We start from the raw sequence: 14,527 nt of genomic DNA, 5'->3' as shown, positions 1-14,527 counted from the left end.
GGATCTATTCAAATTAAGACTATCATGGGACATTATCTCATTGAGTTAGAAGGTAGACCAATGCAATTCTTCTAGAATTAGCAGGTCTTGAAGAAGTGTCCCATCATTCCTCTGTAACAGTAGGAAAATTCTTACAAAAAACATTAGTGAACTAGTAAATGACAAGACAGTTTAAGAAACTGATCAACACATAGTCATTTGTCATTTTCACTTGCTTTATGTAGTTACTGTATGCTCTCTGACCTGAGAAATGTGGGTAGTGGTTGGAAAAGTCTTCCAGTTGTCAACACCTGACTGACAAAAATCTACAGTCGAGTCTTGATGTTAATCGCTTTCCATGTATGACAGATCTGTAGTGTTAAATAAGGGAGTCATTGCTTGAGTAAAAAACAACTCTCGAAACATGTATAAGGGTCTGTTCGGGATATACATTTTGTTCTGCTGTGTATGTTGGGCTGTTTTCTGTGCTATCAGTTCAGTATGCTCAACTAGCCATTGAGTTTCTTTGTGTTCCAACCATCTGTGGGTTGATTGCAGCTTTAAAAAACAGCTATGGCTGTTAACATTCTGAAGCTTTTCCATCTTCTGTCTGATCTGATGACAATGGACAGGTGTGTTTCCTATGGGATTGCTTCTTGTGTTATCTTTCTTTTATCTGTCTTGTCTGCTGTGATCAGTGCTGGACAAGGACACCATGATTCATCACCCTTTCCCATGACGCAACTACCCTGGCTGTATCTTGGGAAAAATAAATTTCTGCTATTGCTGCTAACTTTAACCAAGTGTCAGGATGGAGACTGCAAATGGCTACAGCATGTGGTATTTGATTCATTCAAGTGTGTGAGTGTGTTTGTTACGCCGTGTCTATGTGCCTCTTTTAGGTGTTATGTAATGTAGCACTGAGGGGGCCTGTTGACTAGCTAGCAGAAGGGAAGGGAGAAGAGGCTGATGCCTGCACTACACACAGAGATGCACAGAGTTTTATATAAAATGTTGTACGTATTTATACGTGGGTGTGTATGACTGTGCTTTTACATCATCTGTTCAACTGTGCATCAAAGATCACAGTGTATGTTTGCATGCAGCTGCAATGAGTGTTTTCATAACCCAGCATCTAGTATACACTTCGTGTGGAGTGTGAGCGTCACTGCACAAAGTATCTGTCAGTTTCTATTATCTGATCTGTGTATGCGGGAGGGGAGTGTCACTCTGTTTCTCTCTGCTTGACTCTGCTTTGGTTTCAATGTCAGATGCGCACTAACTCATTACAATACCAAACAAATGTCTGACATTCAAAATGTAAATGTAAGCGAGCAAGATTAAACAGTCGGTGCAGCTGAGAGAAAAAATATGCAAACCGAATGAGCGGCCAGCACGTATGAATGATGAGCTGTGCTTGAGTCAACACTAATGTCCTCAAAGAGCCCCCCCAACCAGTCTGAGTGTTCAGGATCTGATCAGGACAGCTAACTAGAGTACGAGAGGAAAGCTAAATGTCATTTAATGTACACTGTACAAAAGACTGAATCACATTATACATCTGATTATAGTGGTTTTATGTCCCTTGCATGAATCAATTGCAGAATGAATGCCTACGTTTTTACTGAAAGGAACAGAATTGGTTTAAGGCAGAGAGACTGATGAATCAATCACATTCCTTTAATGTTTTGTTATTATGGTTTTTCTATGACAACATAATATTAGCAGACTGGGATGTTTGGACTGTAATCTCTCCTTATCTCTAATATTAGGTGTTAGTTTTGGAACAGAAAAATAAACTTAGCACAAGAGGACTATTCTTTTTTTTAATGTGAAAAACCACAAATAATGCATTTTAAAATGTATTTGATATCAAACATCTCAAGATATAGCACATGTATGCAACATTAGTAAACAAATAGTGCAATGAATTGAATTCCACTGTTAGGCATTACTTATATTTATCCTACATGTAGGAAGATAATTTTCTTGTTGTGTTTTAATTCTAGTTTTCCTATAATCATTCATTTGGAAATACTTTTTGTAAAATCACACAGATTTATAATGATATAGTCCTGGTATGTTTTTCCAACATAATCTAACTGATATTATGGTACTACTAATCCACTATTGCTTATATGAATACATGGTCCAATTTTAATGAAGAAGGGAACTACAAATGCTTTACAGCCAACTTGCTACCACCATATTTCATATCCAATTTAAGGTCAGGCTGAGGACCCCAAAAAGACCCCAAAAAGGCCATAAAATCAGTTACTGTTCATCTGATATGTGTCAAACTCACACACGCATTGCTGCCTTCTCTTTTATCTCAATATAACTCACACTTACTGCTTACCCAGCTAAGTGGAATTAGTGTTACTGAATTCAGATTAATTTACAGGAACCATGTGTATTTTTTTGGTTTGGTTTGGTTTGTCCATGTTGTCCTGTTTGTTCAAATTGCATTCCATGTACATCACAAACTACACTGTGAATTCACTAAAACGGTAAAGACAAGTTAACATACACAGACTTGCACTGAGCAGTTAAGCTGAGCAAATAACTGTGGCACAGGGAGCTGGCACAAAATCACACTGTTCAATAAAACACACTTTGGAATAGTTGTATTTCCCTCTTGAGTGGGTGTGCGATGAAGTGATTGTGTATGTGTGACTAAAAGAGGGGGAGTGAGGTAACTCCGTACAACATCTCACCTTTGTGTTTTCATTCCCTCATGTGTGAAATGTCACCTGCAGAGATGTCTGATAATGACGAATCTCACACAGCAATGTGTCTATCCAAGCATCACACACATGGGCACACTGAGATATTATGACTTCATGCTTTAAGCCTTTGCAAGCTACTGTTCTCCAACACACCTGCAGCCTCACACACACACACACACACACACACACACACACACATGCACACGCACTTTCAATGTCTTGAAAAGTGGTCTATTATAGGATGACTATACTGTTTGCCAGTACCAGGACTGTTGTAGTTAACGTATGTTGCGTCACCCCGGAGCTCATTTGCATAAAGCAGTTTCATTTATGCAAATGCAGCACGGGAAGCGAAGGTCTGACACATCGCCGTGGTTGAACTAAAACGAGGACAGATTCAGCAGCGTATTTTTCACCTCTAATGTTTTCAGACATATGTTTTGCTGAACAGTTTTCATAATAAAGGAGAAAGTTTGCAACTGTGCCGCCATGTTGGTCCGACGTTTCTGCGCCGACATCACTCAGTGCGTCCTGTGCATCTTCTTCTCAGTTGGCAGGCAGACTTAAGGTTCATTACCGCCGCTTACTGGGCTGGAGTATGCATTAGTGTTACCCGTGTGGCAGAAATTAGGGAACTGAGAAAGGTGCTGTTAAATGCGTTATTTTTGTAACACGTTATTTTTTCTGCAATTAATCGTAAAATCGGGAAAGTGCTGAAAGGACAATCCTATGAGCATTTACCATTATACTTTCTCATCCATGAGTAATTGTTGGTCTGGTCTGATATAACTCTTCTAACCCTGGCACCATCATTCTGAACACATATACATGCTTCGAATTGGCCTTTACCTCCCTTCAGTTCTCCTTAAACCTAGATAGAGTTAAAAATCTGAGTTCAAAACAGGTAATTTACTATATTTTATGAGATTCATATTCTAATTTCTGATCTATTTTTCTGTAGTTAAGAGTGGCCTCCTTTTTTATGAACTAATTTATGGAGTGTAAAACCCTTGTTGCACCTACACATAGTGTAGAAATGAATCTGAACTGATTGGCCTCCGTTTATGGAAAGTGTGTGTCTCCTCCCTGGTGTTCTTTGGAACTATTCTTAGAGGTGAAGGTTTCACCAAATCACCTCTCAAAAGGACTGTTATCCGCATCCCGTCTCAAGAAACACACTTCCTTTTGTTTTTGTAACTGGCTGAGTTGGCTCGAAGTGTTTATTTGTATTGAAAGTGCGTGATTTTCTGTGTGGCAGCTCTTTGTGTGTTGATGACAGTAACATGTGTGCTAGTGTGCACGCTGCTAAAGACATGATAGTTTTTCTTTCCAGAATCTGTTTTGCATGAAAATACATTTGTATATGGTTTTCTTAAATTAGTTAAATTCGTTAGCCTAAACAAAGAAATGTACTGGGGAGGACATTTCGGCTGTAAAATAAACTGTTAGAAAAACTATAGAAAGTACAGCATCAAAATATATCTTTGGCTGTGATTCAGTTCCTTTTCTTTTCTCAGCTAAAATGTGTAATTATATACTACATGGACGGAGTCTTTTTGCCTAATCGAGCTTTAGTTTGGATGGAAAACTGAAGCTGCTCTTCGTCAGCTGATCAACCAAGCTGTGTAATGCAGTCTATAAACTGTAGTTTCCATGTTTAACCTACAGAATATCCTTATCAAAATTAGTATGTGTATTAGAAGTTCAGTTTCTCTCAGCTGTGTTGAAGGGTCTGCTGTATGTTTTTAAGACTGGGGTAATTCGCAGATTCTCAACCCTGTGGAAATTTCATTGGATGTGAAAATGTGCACCCCCTTTGTCTATTGTTCATCTGCTTTTCCAGATCTCTGTTTATAAGCCCTAATAAGTTCCTGTTGTTCCACGACTGTTATTTATAGGCAGTATATATTTTTAACTCTTCTATTGTTGGCTAAATGTAATAAATTTGATTATAGGTGAGGTTGGTGAAAACAGAGCTTCCTCTTTGGAAAGAGGAAGTCTCTGAGAAATTCCTGGCATTGGTGGAATTCTGCCTTAGTCAGATCTGGGCAGAGCCCTTAGTGAATGGACCTCATACACCCACAACCACCCACTCACGCTTCCTTTAAATGTATTCAACTGTGGCTGAATACACAGTCGCACACACACCAGTCTAGTGGAGACCCTTGGAAATGATACTTGCGATGTACTTTAAGGTTTGCATGGCAGTGTTTCGTCAGTGCTCATTTCCTACCAAGAGCTGAAAGGAAAGCCGAGTATGACTTATTCTAATAGTTTGCTTCATCTTCTTTGCCCCGTAGGCTAAAGGGCGGAGAGATGGCATGGTGTCGCCCAATGAGAACAGGCGCCGGCCGCTGTCATCGGGTGAGGTGGAGGGCATGTCATGGCAGGGCCCACGAACCATTTTTCTCCAGAAAAACTCACAGGGATTCGGCTTCACTCTGCGCCACTTCATCGTCTACCCTCCAGAGTCCTCTCTCCACACCGTCAAGGTAACAGTCTGTTCTCGAGTGTGGCATTTTAACCTATGGCCTCTTAAATGTTTCAAATTTGACACTGTTTTTTGTTCAGGGTCTTTTTTTCACAGGTGTTTAAAGGCGTACAGAAATTAAAGAATCATAGACACATTTGAGTAAACACAATATATCTCTATCACATGTTTCTGCTCCAAAAGAGCACCTTCCGTGTTGTAGTGATATTGTACCAATTAGCTATCAATGTGAGTCGATTTCATAGATGATTACATGTACATGTAAATGTAAATATACATAAGTAAACGCAGGAACTCTGTCAGTAGTGTCTTGCAATTGTTGCCTCTAGGTCTGCCACCAGATCTGAACATCATCCCAAGCAAAAAAAATATTTCGAAAGCCTTTGTCAGTGTTACACCTCATGGGAAAGATTCCAAATGGTTTGCAAAAGTATTTATTTAAAAAATAATTTTTCTGCTTTATTTTTAGCTATTTTTTAAAAAAAAAATTTAAGCAGATGTGCTCTACTACAAAACCTTCCCCATCCTTCTCAAATCATCTATTCTTTCCAAATTACAAAGAAATTCCTGCAGTCTCTCCAGTATGTATCACAGAAAAAATTATTATTGCAATGTCAGTTTTTCCTGTATTGTGCAGCCCTAACAGCTAGCCAAATTTAAAAAATACACCTACCCACAAAAAGCTTCCAGTCTTGTTTCCAGTTTTTTTGCTCAGCTATGCTAATTTCCCTAAGTCCAGCTCCTTACGTAACACAGAAATGTAACTTCTGTCAATTCTGTCATTTAATTCTCTTTAAATTGAACAAATAAGTGAGTTTATTTCTCAAAATATTGAACCAATGCAGTGCATGTTTCATTTTTTAGTTCCTTTTAATGATGTTTTGGTGTGTGCATACCACATTATTTTCATACTGCTTTGCTGCTCAGGAGTACCAAAGTCTGCAAACATTAGACATGGTTCATTGTGTACTTTCAAGGTGTTGCATTTAATCTACAAGCCGTTCTGGCCCTACAGCTACCCACACCTCTGGCTACTGTATTAATGTAGACAGCATGTTGTGTAGCAGCCGAGCTTAGCCTACGTGCGCTGCCCTTTGTGTGTCTAGGTCAGGAATGAGCTAACTCAGCGAAGACCAAAGCATCCAGATAGACCCATTGACCGACAGGGGGACAGGCAGTCAGACTGACAGGGAGTCAGTATGTCAGTTAGTAAGACACAATATGAGACACTGGCAAATTGTAACGCAGTCATGCAGCACAGTCAGCTGGAGTCAGTCACACTGGACTGGTAATCTGAGCTGAGCAGCACCCACCTGTGGTCTCCCCTAACACGTGTTCTGTGTTTCCTCCACAGGATGAAGAGAATGGCAACACAATGGGAAAAGGTGAATGTTTCACGTTTGTGCTCATTGCATCAGCAACACATTGTTCAGAAATGTCTTGACATGTCCTTGTGCCTGATTAGAATGTGTTACATTCATTGTGTTCTGTTTTAAAATGCAAAGGATAGGTATGCAGGGTGGAGGTGATTCAACTTTACAGGCTTTGCTGATATTCTCAGCAGAGGAAATGTTTTCTGATCTTGGGTTATATATGTATATGCGCTTCTCTGTGTGTGTTTAAACAGGTTGTCAGTGGTCTCGCTTGGAGCCAATGGACACCATCTTTGTGAAGAGTGTCAAAGAAAATGGCCCCGCCCACCAAGCTGGACTGTGCACAGGTAGAAGACACTCATATGAAAGACACACCAAATAAACTCTGTGCTGAAAAACTCACATATAAGTGAAACGTAGGTGAGATAAAAGGAGATCATGGCTCAGCTGGTAAAGCAGGTGTCCCCTAATCACATCTCCAGCTCCTCCATGCATCAAACTTTCCCTGGGTAATAAACTAAACCTTATCTTGCTTCCAATGGCAAGCCAACACCAATAAGTGTTCACTTATTATACATTTCATATTTTTATTTAATCGATATTACTTTGTAGACATCTGTTTTCACTTTGAGATAGATAGAGAAGTATGTTTTGCATATTCTTGTAAAGTCAAATCCAAATGACCATGATTCAACGTTGAAAAGCAATTAAAGGGCAAACTTTAAAGGAGGATGAATATTCTCAATCGGTGCTGTAATTACTAACATGAACATAGAATAACTGAAGGTGCATGTTTTTAGTTGGCTAACCATTAAGTCCTATTATATTTCTTAATGTTTCCACCTGATATAAACATCCCTGAACTCAGCATATATAACCGAATGTAAGATCAGTATAGACAACTTTGGTCTCTATTGATCAAAGACACTGGGAAGAATTGTCAAATACAATGAGTTTACTTCTCTTCATCACAAGGCCAGAGTGAGATCTGAAAGGTTTTGATTTATCAGAACTATTAATTGTAAAAGTAAATAGCAACCTATTAATAATGATGAGCCAGCAAACACTGGTGTTAATGATTTTGCTCTACAAAAATCTCTATCCGAGCAAATTTAGTGCAACAGAAATAAAGCACAACAATGGTGCATCCATTTCAGTCACTGTAGTACCAGCGACCTCTTCATTGAATGGGCCATGCTTGAGAATCTTCAAAACATGACAGATACAGCCATATATCGTCTATACTGTAGGGTCGCTGGGGGCTGGGGTCTCTCCCAGCCGACTGAGGGCTAAGGCAGGATTCCCCCTGGACAGGTCACCAGTCCATCACAGGCCTCCACAGAGAGACGGACAACCAAACACACTCACATTCACAAAATTTACGGATAATTTAGAATCACCACTTAACCTCAGCATGTCTTTAGACTGTGGGAGAAAGCTGGAGAACCCAGTGAAAACCCACATTACACAGGGAGAACATGCAGACTCCACACAGAAAGATCCCAGGCCCAGGCCAGGATGCAAACTGGGGATCTTCTCCCTGTGAGGCAGCAGTGCTAACAACCGAGCCCATGACAGATACATGCTGGTCAGAATATGGGGACCTCTGGGGTAGACATACATTATTTGTCTCTTATCTGTCAACCCCAGTCATGTTAATGGAATCTGTGAGGTTTAGGTTGTTTTTGAACCCGAATGCAGAACACTGAAAGCATACTGTAGAAGGTGAAATTATTATTTCAACAAAAATAGTCTTTTAAAGGGAAGCAGTGGCATCTGATGACTGGCTGGCTGAAGATGATCAACAGGTGGTGAAGCAAAGCGGTCAACGTGAAAGTAAAAGTTTAAGCACATGACACACTGGAGCACAGGTGAAGTGAATCAGAAGTTGGCAACGATTCACACAGGAGGCGCGAAGTCATGGAGCAATCTGAAGAGCAGGAAGAGCCAGGGATTTATAGAGCGCTTCATGAAGCGAGACGAGCTGCAGGTGTGTCTCATCAGCGAGTTGCAAAGAGCCAAGCCATGCCCAACACACGGAAAAACCAAAATCAACCATGACACGATGACAGGACTCATTATATTACTAGAACTCATTGTTACTTACAGCAAGGAGGCAGTGATAAAAAAGTGATATAAATGTCAATAAACTCATGTACTAAACTTTATTGTCCCTGCTGGTTTTCCCAAATTTTTAAAAAATGATAACCTTAAAGTATTAAATTGCTTTTTGTGAGGTCTTACAAACAACCTTAAATAGTCTTTAATTAGGTGTACACTGCAGACTGGAGGCACTACTAAAAGCATGAAAAACATACTCCTACCTTTTTAGCAGTTGGGTGTGAAAATACTGTTTAATCTACACTTAAATTTTCAATCAGCATTTTCCTGAAAACAACTTTTGAATTGAAGATTAATTAGGACCTATGTATTAAAGGAAAACTGCTCTTTGGAAAGGTTCGTATCCAACATTAATACGAGACTATTATATAAAATATTACATCTTCGTCAAGGAAACTAAACATAATAAAGAAAAACCACTGGCTCTAATTGGTCCCCTCTATCACCTGGACAACCAAATGCATACGTTTGCATTCAGCATACATTTCACCAATGTTTGTGTATTCCAGGGGACAGACTGGTGAAGGTGAATGGGGAGAGCATTCTGGGAAAAACCTACTCTCAGGTGATCGCCCTCATCCAAAACAGGTGAAAGACTGTTGTTTAAAGGCAGAAATCTCATTTAATGTTCACATCTGACAGTATTACTCTAGTATTACTCCCACATCAATTAGTTTTTGTATTTTTTTTGTAGTGAAAACATTCTGGAGCTCTCTATTATGCCAAAAGATGAGGATGTGTTGCAGTTGGTAAGTGTGAGTATTATCTTTCTTCTGTTTTCTCTTCTTTCCTTCTTTTCACCTTCTAAATATATAAAGCCATCAGTTTCTGTAGCTAGGTCACCTGTGTAACAGCAGGTATTATGTATTTTATTGTAATTAATTGAACCATTTGCTAACCTTTTACATTTTAATTGTCCATAGGCCGAATGGACTGTATTGTCAATCAGCATGCAGCAAAAGTAGTTTTTACTGATTTTATGAGTATAGAAGTAAGGCGTTCTACATACTAGTAGTAGTAGTAGTAGGAGGAGTAATAATAATAATAATAATGATAATAATAAAAACATTCTCCATGTGACAAATGGTAATATGTATCCCAAGTACACATATATACATATACACATGTATCTTGTTTTGCTGTACCATAGAATTCCATTGTTGTTCAAAAAAACTACTACAAACTCATCAGTGAGTCACACTGTTGCCCTTGAAAATGTGTTCCTTCAGGACCAGGAATGTATAAACTGTAGTTGATTCCAAAAAAAACAAACTAAAACTAACAGCTAAAATGCAACTATTCGGTAAAATGCCATGTTGGAAGTGGTGTAAACAATGGCAAACTTCTTCTACTCCAGTTAAGTACTAGAGTAGACTAGGTAGACGTGTGTTTGCGATACACTGCCCCCTGCAGTTTGAGAGCAGACGCCGCATGGAGTATGAAGTCACGCATCGTCTCTCGAGCGGATTTCCAAGCGTCTCTTTTCCGCACGGCTCGTTCGTGCGGAAAGCATAACCCAGCCTTTAGTAAACAGAGGACAAAAGCTGAAGACGGAGATATCCATGCCAATGCTCTGAAGCAAGATCAAACTTTGTGAGCAGAAGCACATTTTCGAGACGAGCCGGGTATTTGGATATTCGTCATTAATTGGGCCCGAATATCCAGAGCCCAGAAATTGCTATTCGGACCAGCCCTAGTAAGCAAGGAATGCAATTGCAGTGACACAATTAATTGTTCTGAAGGTATTAAAGGAAATAAAGTGCCAGTATACCAAAAGAATTCAGCTTTTAAGGGACAGAAAAAAAGGAATATTGCTGCATGGTGCATGCTGCCTCTGCCTCAATCTGCCCTCTAGCTGTTCCATCCATCTATGTTCTTTCATCCTCTGTGTATATTTGACATTGTTTCTTCCCTCCTGCTGTCCTCAGGCATACTCCCAGGATGCCTACCTGAAAGGCAATGAGCCATACACAGGTGAGGCTCAAAACCTCCCTGTGCCACCACTTCTCTGTTACACCTCTACCAAGGCCAGCTCTGCTGCCTCACAGCCAAGCCACAGCCTCCACAGCCCCCTGGACAACTGGCAGTGTCGGCCTGGAACCACCACTTTGCCACTGGACAACAGCCCCGCTGCTGCTTCTACTCCTGCCTCCGGCTGGTCCGGAGGCAGATATGAGGATTCCAGTGGCCACTTTGTCCCATCGGGGCGGTACCGTGGGCGATCCTCATCAGCCATCAGCGCACTTGACTTTCACTTTGCTAACCACAATGCTGCCATCGCCTCTGCAACTCTCCCACGAAAGAGCAGCCTGCCAGCTTCTGCGCGTGCTCACACTGATGCCCTCTGCCAGCAGGCTCTGTCAGACTGGTACTACAGCCAGGCTGAGGCTGCAGAGCGCATGTCCCCCCGCCATCGCAGTATATCTCAGGATCGTTTAGCAGAGCTGGGTTTGGCACTGGGTCCCGGGCCTGCAGCTGTCTCTACCACTTCTGCAGAGCATCACAGGAGAGAAACCCTCCTGTACCATCACCAAGCAGCAGCTGCTTCCCATGATTCTTATTGGCTTGGCGGCTGGGGTGGAGTATCAGGACCAGGTAGCAGGTCGTGCTCAGAAAGTCTGCTGGCAGCCTATGCTGAATATGAGCACAACTATGGTCGTTCTGTGGAAACACTGGCACAAGCCTCTGCTCTGGTCTCCCCACGCTACGAACACACTTCACAAAGCTCCCAAACAACTAAATACAGTGAGGCGAAAGACCAGAAAGCCTCAGGAGGACACCAGCACCAAACCACAGTGACATCCCCCATCAGAACCTCCTCCACAGTGCCTCCGAGTGGCAGGCAGCCAGGTCAGCAGGTAGCTGAGCCCCAAACAAGGCGAGTAAAAGAGGAAGAGCTGGTGGGCTACAAAAGCTATAGCCCTTCTTTCTCCCGCAAAGCTGGCCACCTTCTTCAGCAAGCCCACTCCTTCAGAGAACCCAGCTATAGCGGCCCTCACCTCGACTGGAGCCTTGGTGGAAGAAGCAGCCCGGTGGACAACGATGGGGCGTTGGCGCCCCGGCCCCAGTCCACACCAGCCCTGTCCACATCAGAGGAGGAGAGAGTTGGAGAAGACAGAGAGGTCGTCTCCCCTGTATCACTGAATCAGGAGGTGGTCCTTAGACAGAAGCCCGCTGCAGCCCGCCGAGCCGCCCTTCAGAGCCTGCGACACTACAGCACACCTGTTGAGTCACCGGAGCCACCTGGTTTGATACCTTCACCTGGGGCCCCCTCCCCTATCTCTGGCACTGGACCCAGCCGCAGGGCCAATGGTAGCCTGGCACAGCATGCACTTGACTCCCTGTCCTCTATTCCCTTCATAGGTTAGTGACCTTTTCTATAGCAATTGACTTATACTGCAGTAAGACATTACATCTTATGTCCTTTTTATGTTAATTATTTATGATGACGTTTGTAGATGGGATTACTAAACTGTCAGTTTAATGAAATACTTCATTTTTTGGCATTTTGGCAATTTTTTAAATGTTCTGAAACAGTTTATTGTCTATTGCTATAGTTGTTTAATAATTCACTTAATATGTAGTCCCGTAGAAGGAAACCTTTTCTATGTGCCTCTATTCCTACAAACATCTTTGTGTTTGTTTATACCTCTTTGTGTATGTCATATACAGTGCTTAACAAATTTATGAGACCACCTGTCATAAAAACAAGGAAAGACAAATATTTTAGAAATCTGTCCAAAACTTGTTTCAAACAAAACATTCTATTGTCATTTATTAGTATATAGTAAATAACAAACTGAAATAACTAAAAAGTCCTTATTCACATATATTAAACAAAGTTCTTAATATTCTGTATGACCTTCTCTGGCCCTGATAACAGCTTGCATTTTTGCTGATAACTGCTTGCATTTTTGTTTTTATGTTCTTTACCACAGTCTCGTTTGTTATTAAGTTCCATATAATTTCTAGCTGTTCCAACTTCCCAGAGACTTGCTTTGGATGAAACTTTAGTGCGATCTATTTTTGAATTCAATGAATCCCAGATCTGTTCAATAGGATCCAAGTCTGGACTTTGACTTGGCCAGTTCCTCAGTTCCAGGACTCCAGATTCCTTTTCTTTGGTCCAGTAGTCTCTGCACAGCTTTGAAGTATGTTTGGGGTCAGTGTCTTCTTGGCATATGAATCCACGACCGATCAGGTTCAGTCCAGAAAGGATTCCATGATGCACCAAGATGTTGTGGTTATTTTGATGCCGAATCAGAGACTCAAGCGCAGAACAACGGAGGGTCCAGGCGAGGGTTCAAGAGCAGGCAGGGAATCCACAGAGGGGGAAGGGAGGAAAAAGCCTGCCACTACCTGGCATCGGAGGTGGAGGGCGTGACAGTGGTAAACTTTTTTGTTCATGATACCATCCATTTTAATTAATTTCCCCATGCAGTTTCTACAAATGGAACTCCATACCATAATGGAATCTTCACTGTGTTTCACTATGGGTTCAATGCATCTAGCATTAAAGGTTTCTTCAGTTTTTCTGCGGACATAAACACGACGATACTGACCGAAGAGTTCAAACTTGGACTTGTCCATCCAACATTTTTGGATGTTTGCGGGCCTCAATAATGGCTTCTTAGCAGCTATTCTTCCCTTAAAGCCTTGTTCCTTCTGATGGTCATTTTGGAGACATTTTCAGATTCTGATCTAGAAGCATTAATCTCTGCCTGAAGATCAGTAGTGGTCTTTCTTCTGTCTGTAGTACTCAAAATCTTGACGTGCCTCAGTTGCTTTTCGTTTTCGTCCTCTTCCTTGGCACATTTTGTAAGTACCAGTCTCTGCAGTTGAGTTCAAGGCATACTTGACCACACTGTGAGAACACTTTATGTATTGTGTGGTGGTCTAATAAATCTGTTAAGCACTGTACATATCAACGTAATACATTTTCCCTCACTACATTTAGCTTTATGTACACTTGTAAGTGTTGAATGTTAAATGTTGTTGCATGACTTTGCACCTTGACATGTGTAGTATTTGTATTCTGCAAATAGACAAACAGATGGAGTTTGAGTTCTTAAGCTGTTCTCAGAAACTGAACTACTCTGGAGGCAGAAATGGGTTCAGTCACCAGTTAAAATAGTGTTGGTAACCATAATTTATGAGAGAAGGTATCATTTGCTACAGACAGTAACTATGATGCTGTTGTCAACACTAGCTAGGTAGTTTGTCGTGACCTAATTCAAATGGAAAAATAGCATATCAAAAAGTACTGTTAGTTTTACATTACCAGTTAAAAGATTAGACACACCCTTTCAGTCACGGATTTTTTTTCCTTTTTTTTAAAGTATTATTGAAAGTGTAAAACAGAACTGGAGACTTTACAAATTTGTAAATAACACATATGGAATGATGGAACAAAGCAAACTATGTTAATTTTTAGATACCTCAAAGTTGCCACCTTTGCTCTAAAACCAGTATTGTGCACTATTAAGATTCAGACTGACCTCCATGGTTAAAGTGCCTCTTCAGCTGTTGATTACACCCCTAGAAACTCATCTCTCTGTATCAAAGTTACATATGTAGTGGTTCATCCATGAAAATGATCCATTTGTGCCTTCTAATGGTTTTGATGCAACTTTAAACTACTTCAGAATGTGTAGATCAGTGAAATCCTTGCCACTGTCTCCATACACCCCTCTGTTGCTCGCTGCAGCACGAGTGCACCAGCTCATCTGTGACTCTGCTCAAACACTGTGAAACTATTTTACACTACACGGTGACAAATTGTAATATTGGAGTAGATCAGCCATACCTGTTTGAAATGGAGACCTTTTCTGCAG

At 41.0% G+C, this 14,527-nt stretch overlaps 1 protein-coding gene across 8 annotated transcripts in view; it reads left to right on the top strand.

Annotated features, from left to right (window-relative positions):
- LOC111581123 (rho GTPase-activating protein 23-like) overlaps nt 1-14,527 on the top strand; it is a 71,711-nt gene that overhangs the window by 41,252 nt on the left and 15,932 nt on the right. For 7 of the 8 annotated variants that reach the window (XM_055004620.1, XM_055004619.1, XM_055004618.1 and 4 more), the window contains 6 exons: nt 5,009-5,200; nt 6,554-6,584; nt 6,827-6,919; nt 9,203-9,281; nt 9,388-9,448; nt 10,622-12,056. In XM_055004620.1, the coding sequence (XP_054860595.1) occupies nt 5,009-5,200; nt 6,554-6,584; nt 6,827-6,919; nt 9,203-9,281; nt 9,388-9,448; nt 10,622-12,056 (1,891 nt within the window). The remainder of the gene's footprint in view (nt 1-5,008; nt 5,201-6,553; nt 6,585-6,826; nt 6,920-9,202; nt 9,282-9,387; nt 9,449-10,621; nt 12,057-14,527) is intronic. The other variant, XM_035956858.2, reaches the window with a different exon arrangement.

Source organism: Amphiprion ocellaris, chromosome 18 (assembly GCF_022539595.1).
Source record: "Amphiprion ocellaris isolate individual 3 ecotype Okinawa chromosome 18, ASM2253959v1, whole genome shotgun sequence".
Classification (NCBI taxonomy): domain Eukaryota; kingdom Metazoa; phylum Chordata; class Actinopteri; family Pomacentridae; genus Amphiprion; species Amphiprion ocellaris.
This window is presented reverse-complemented; position numbering and strand designations above follow the sequence as displayed.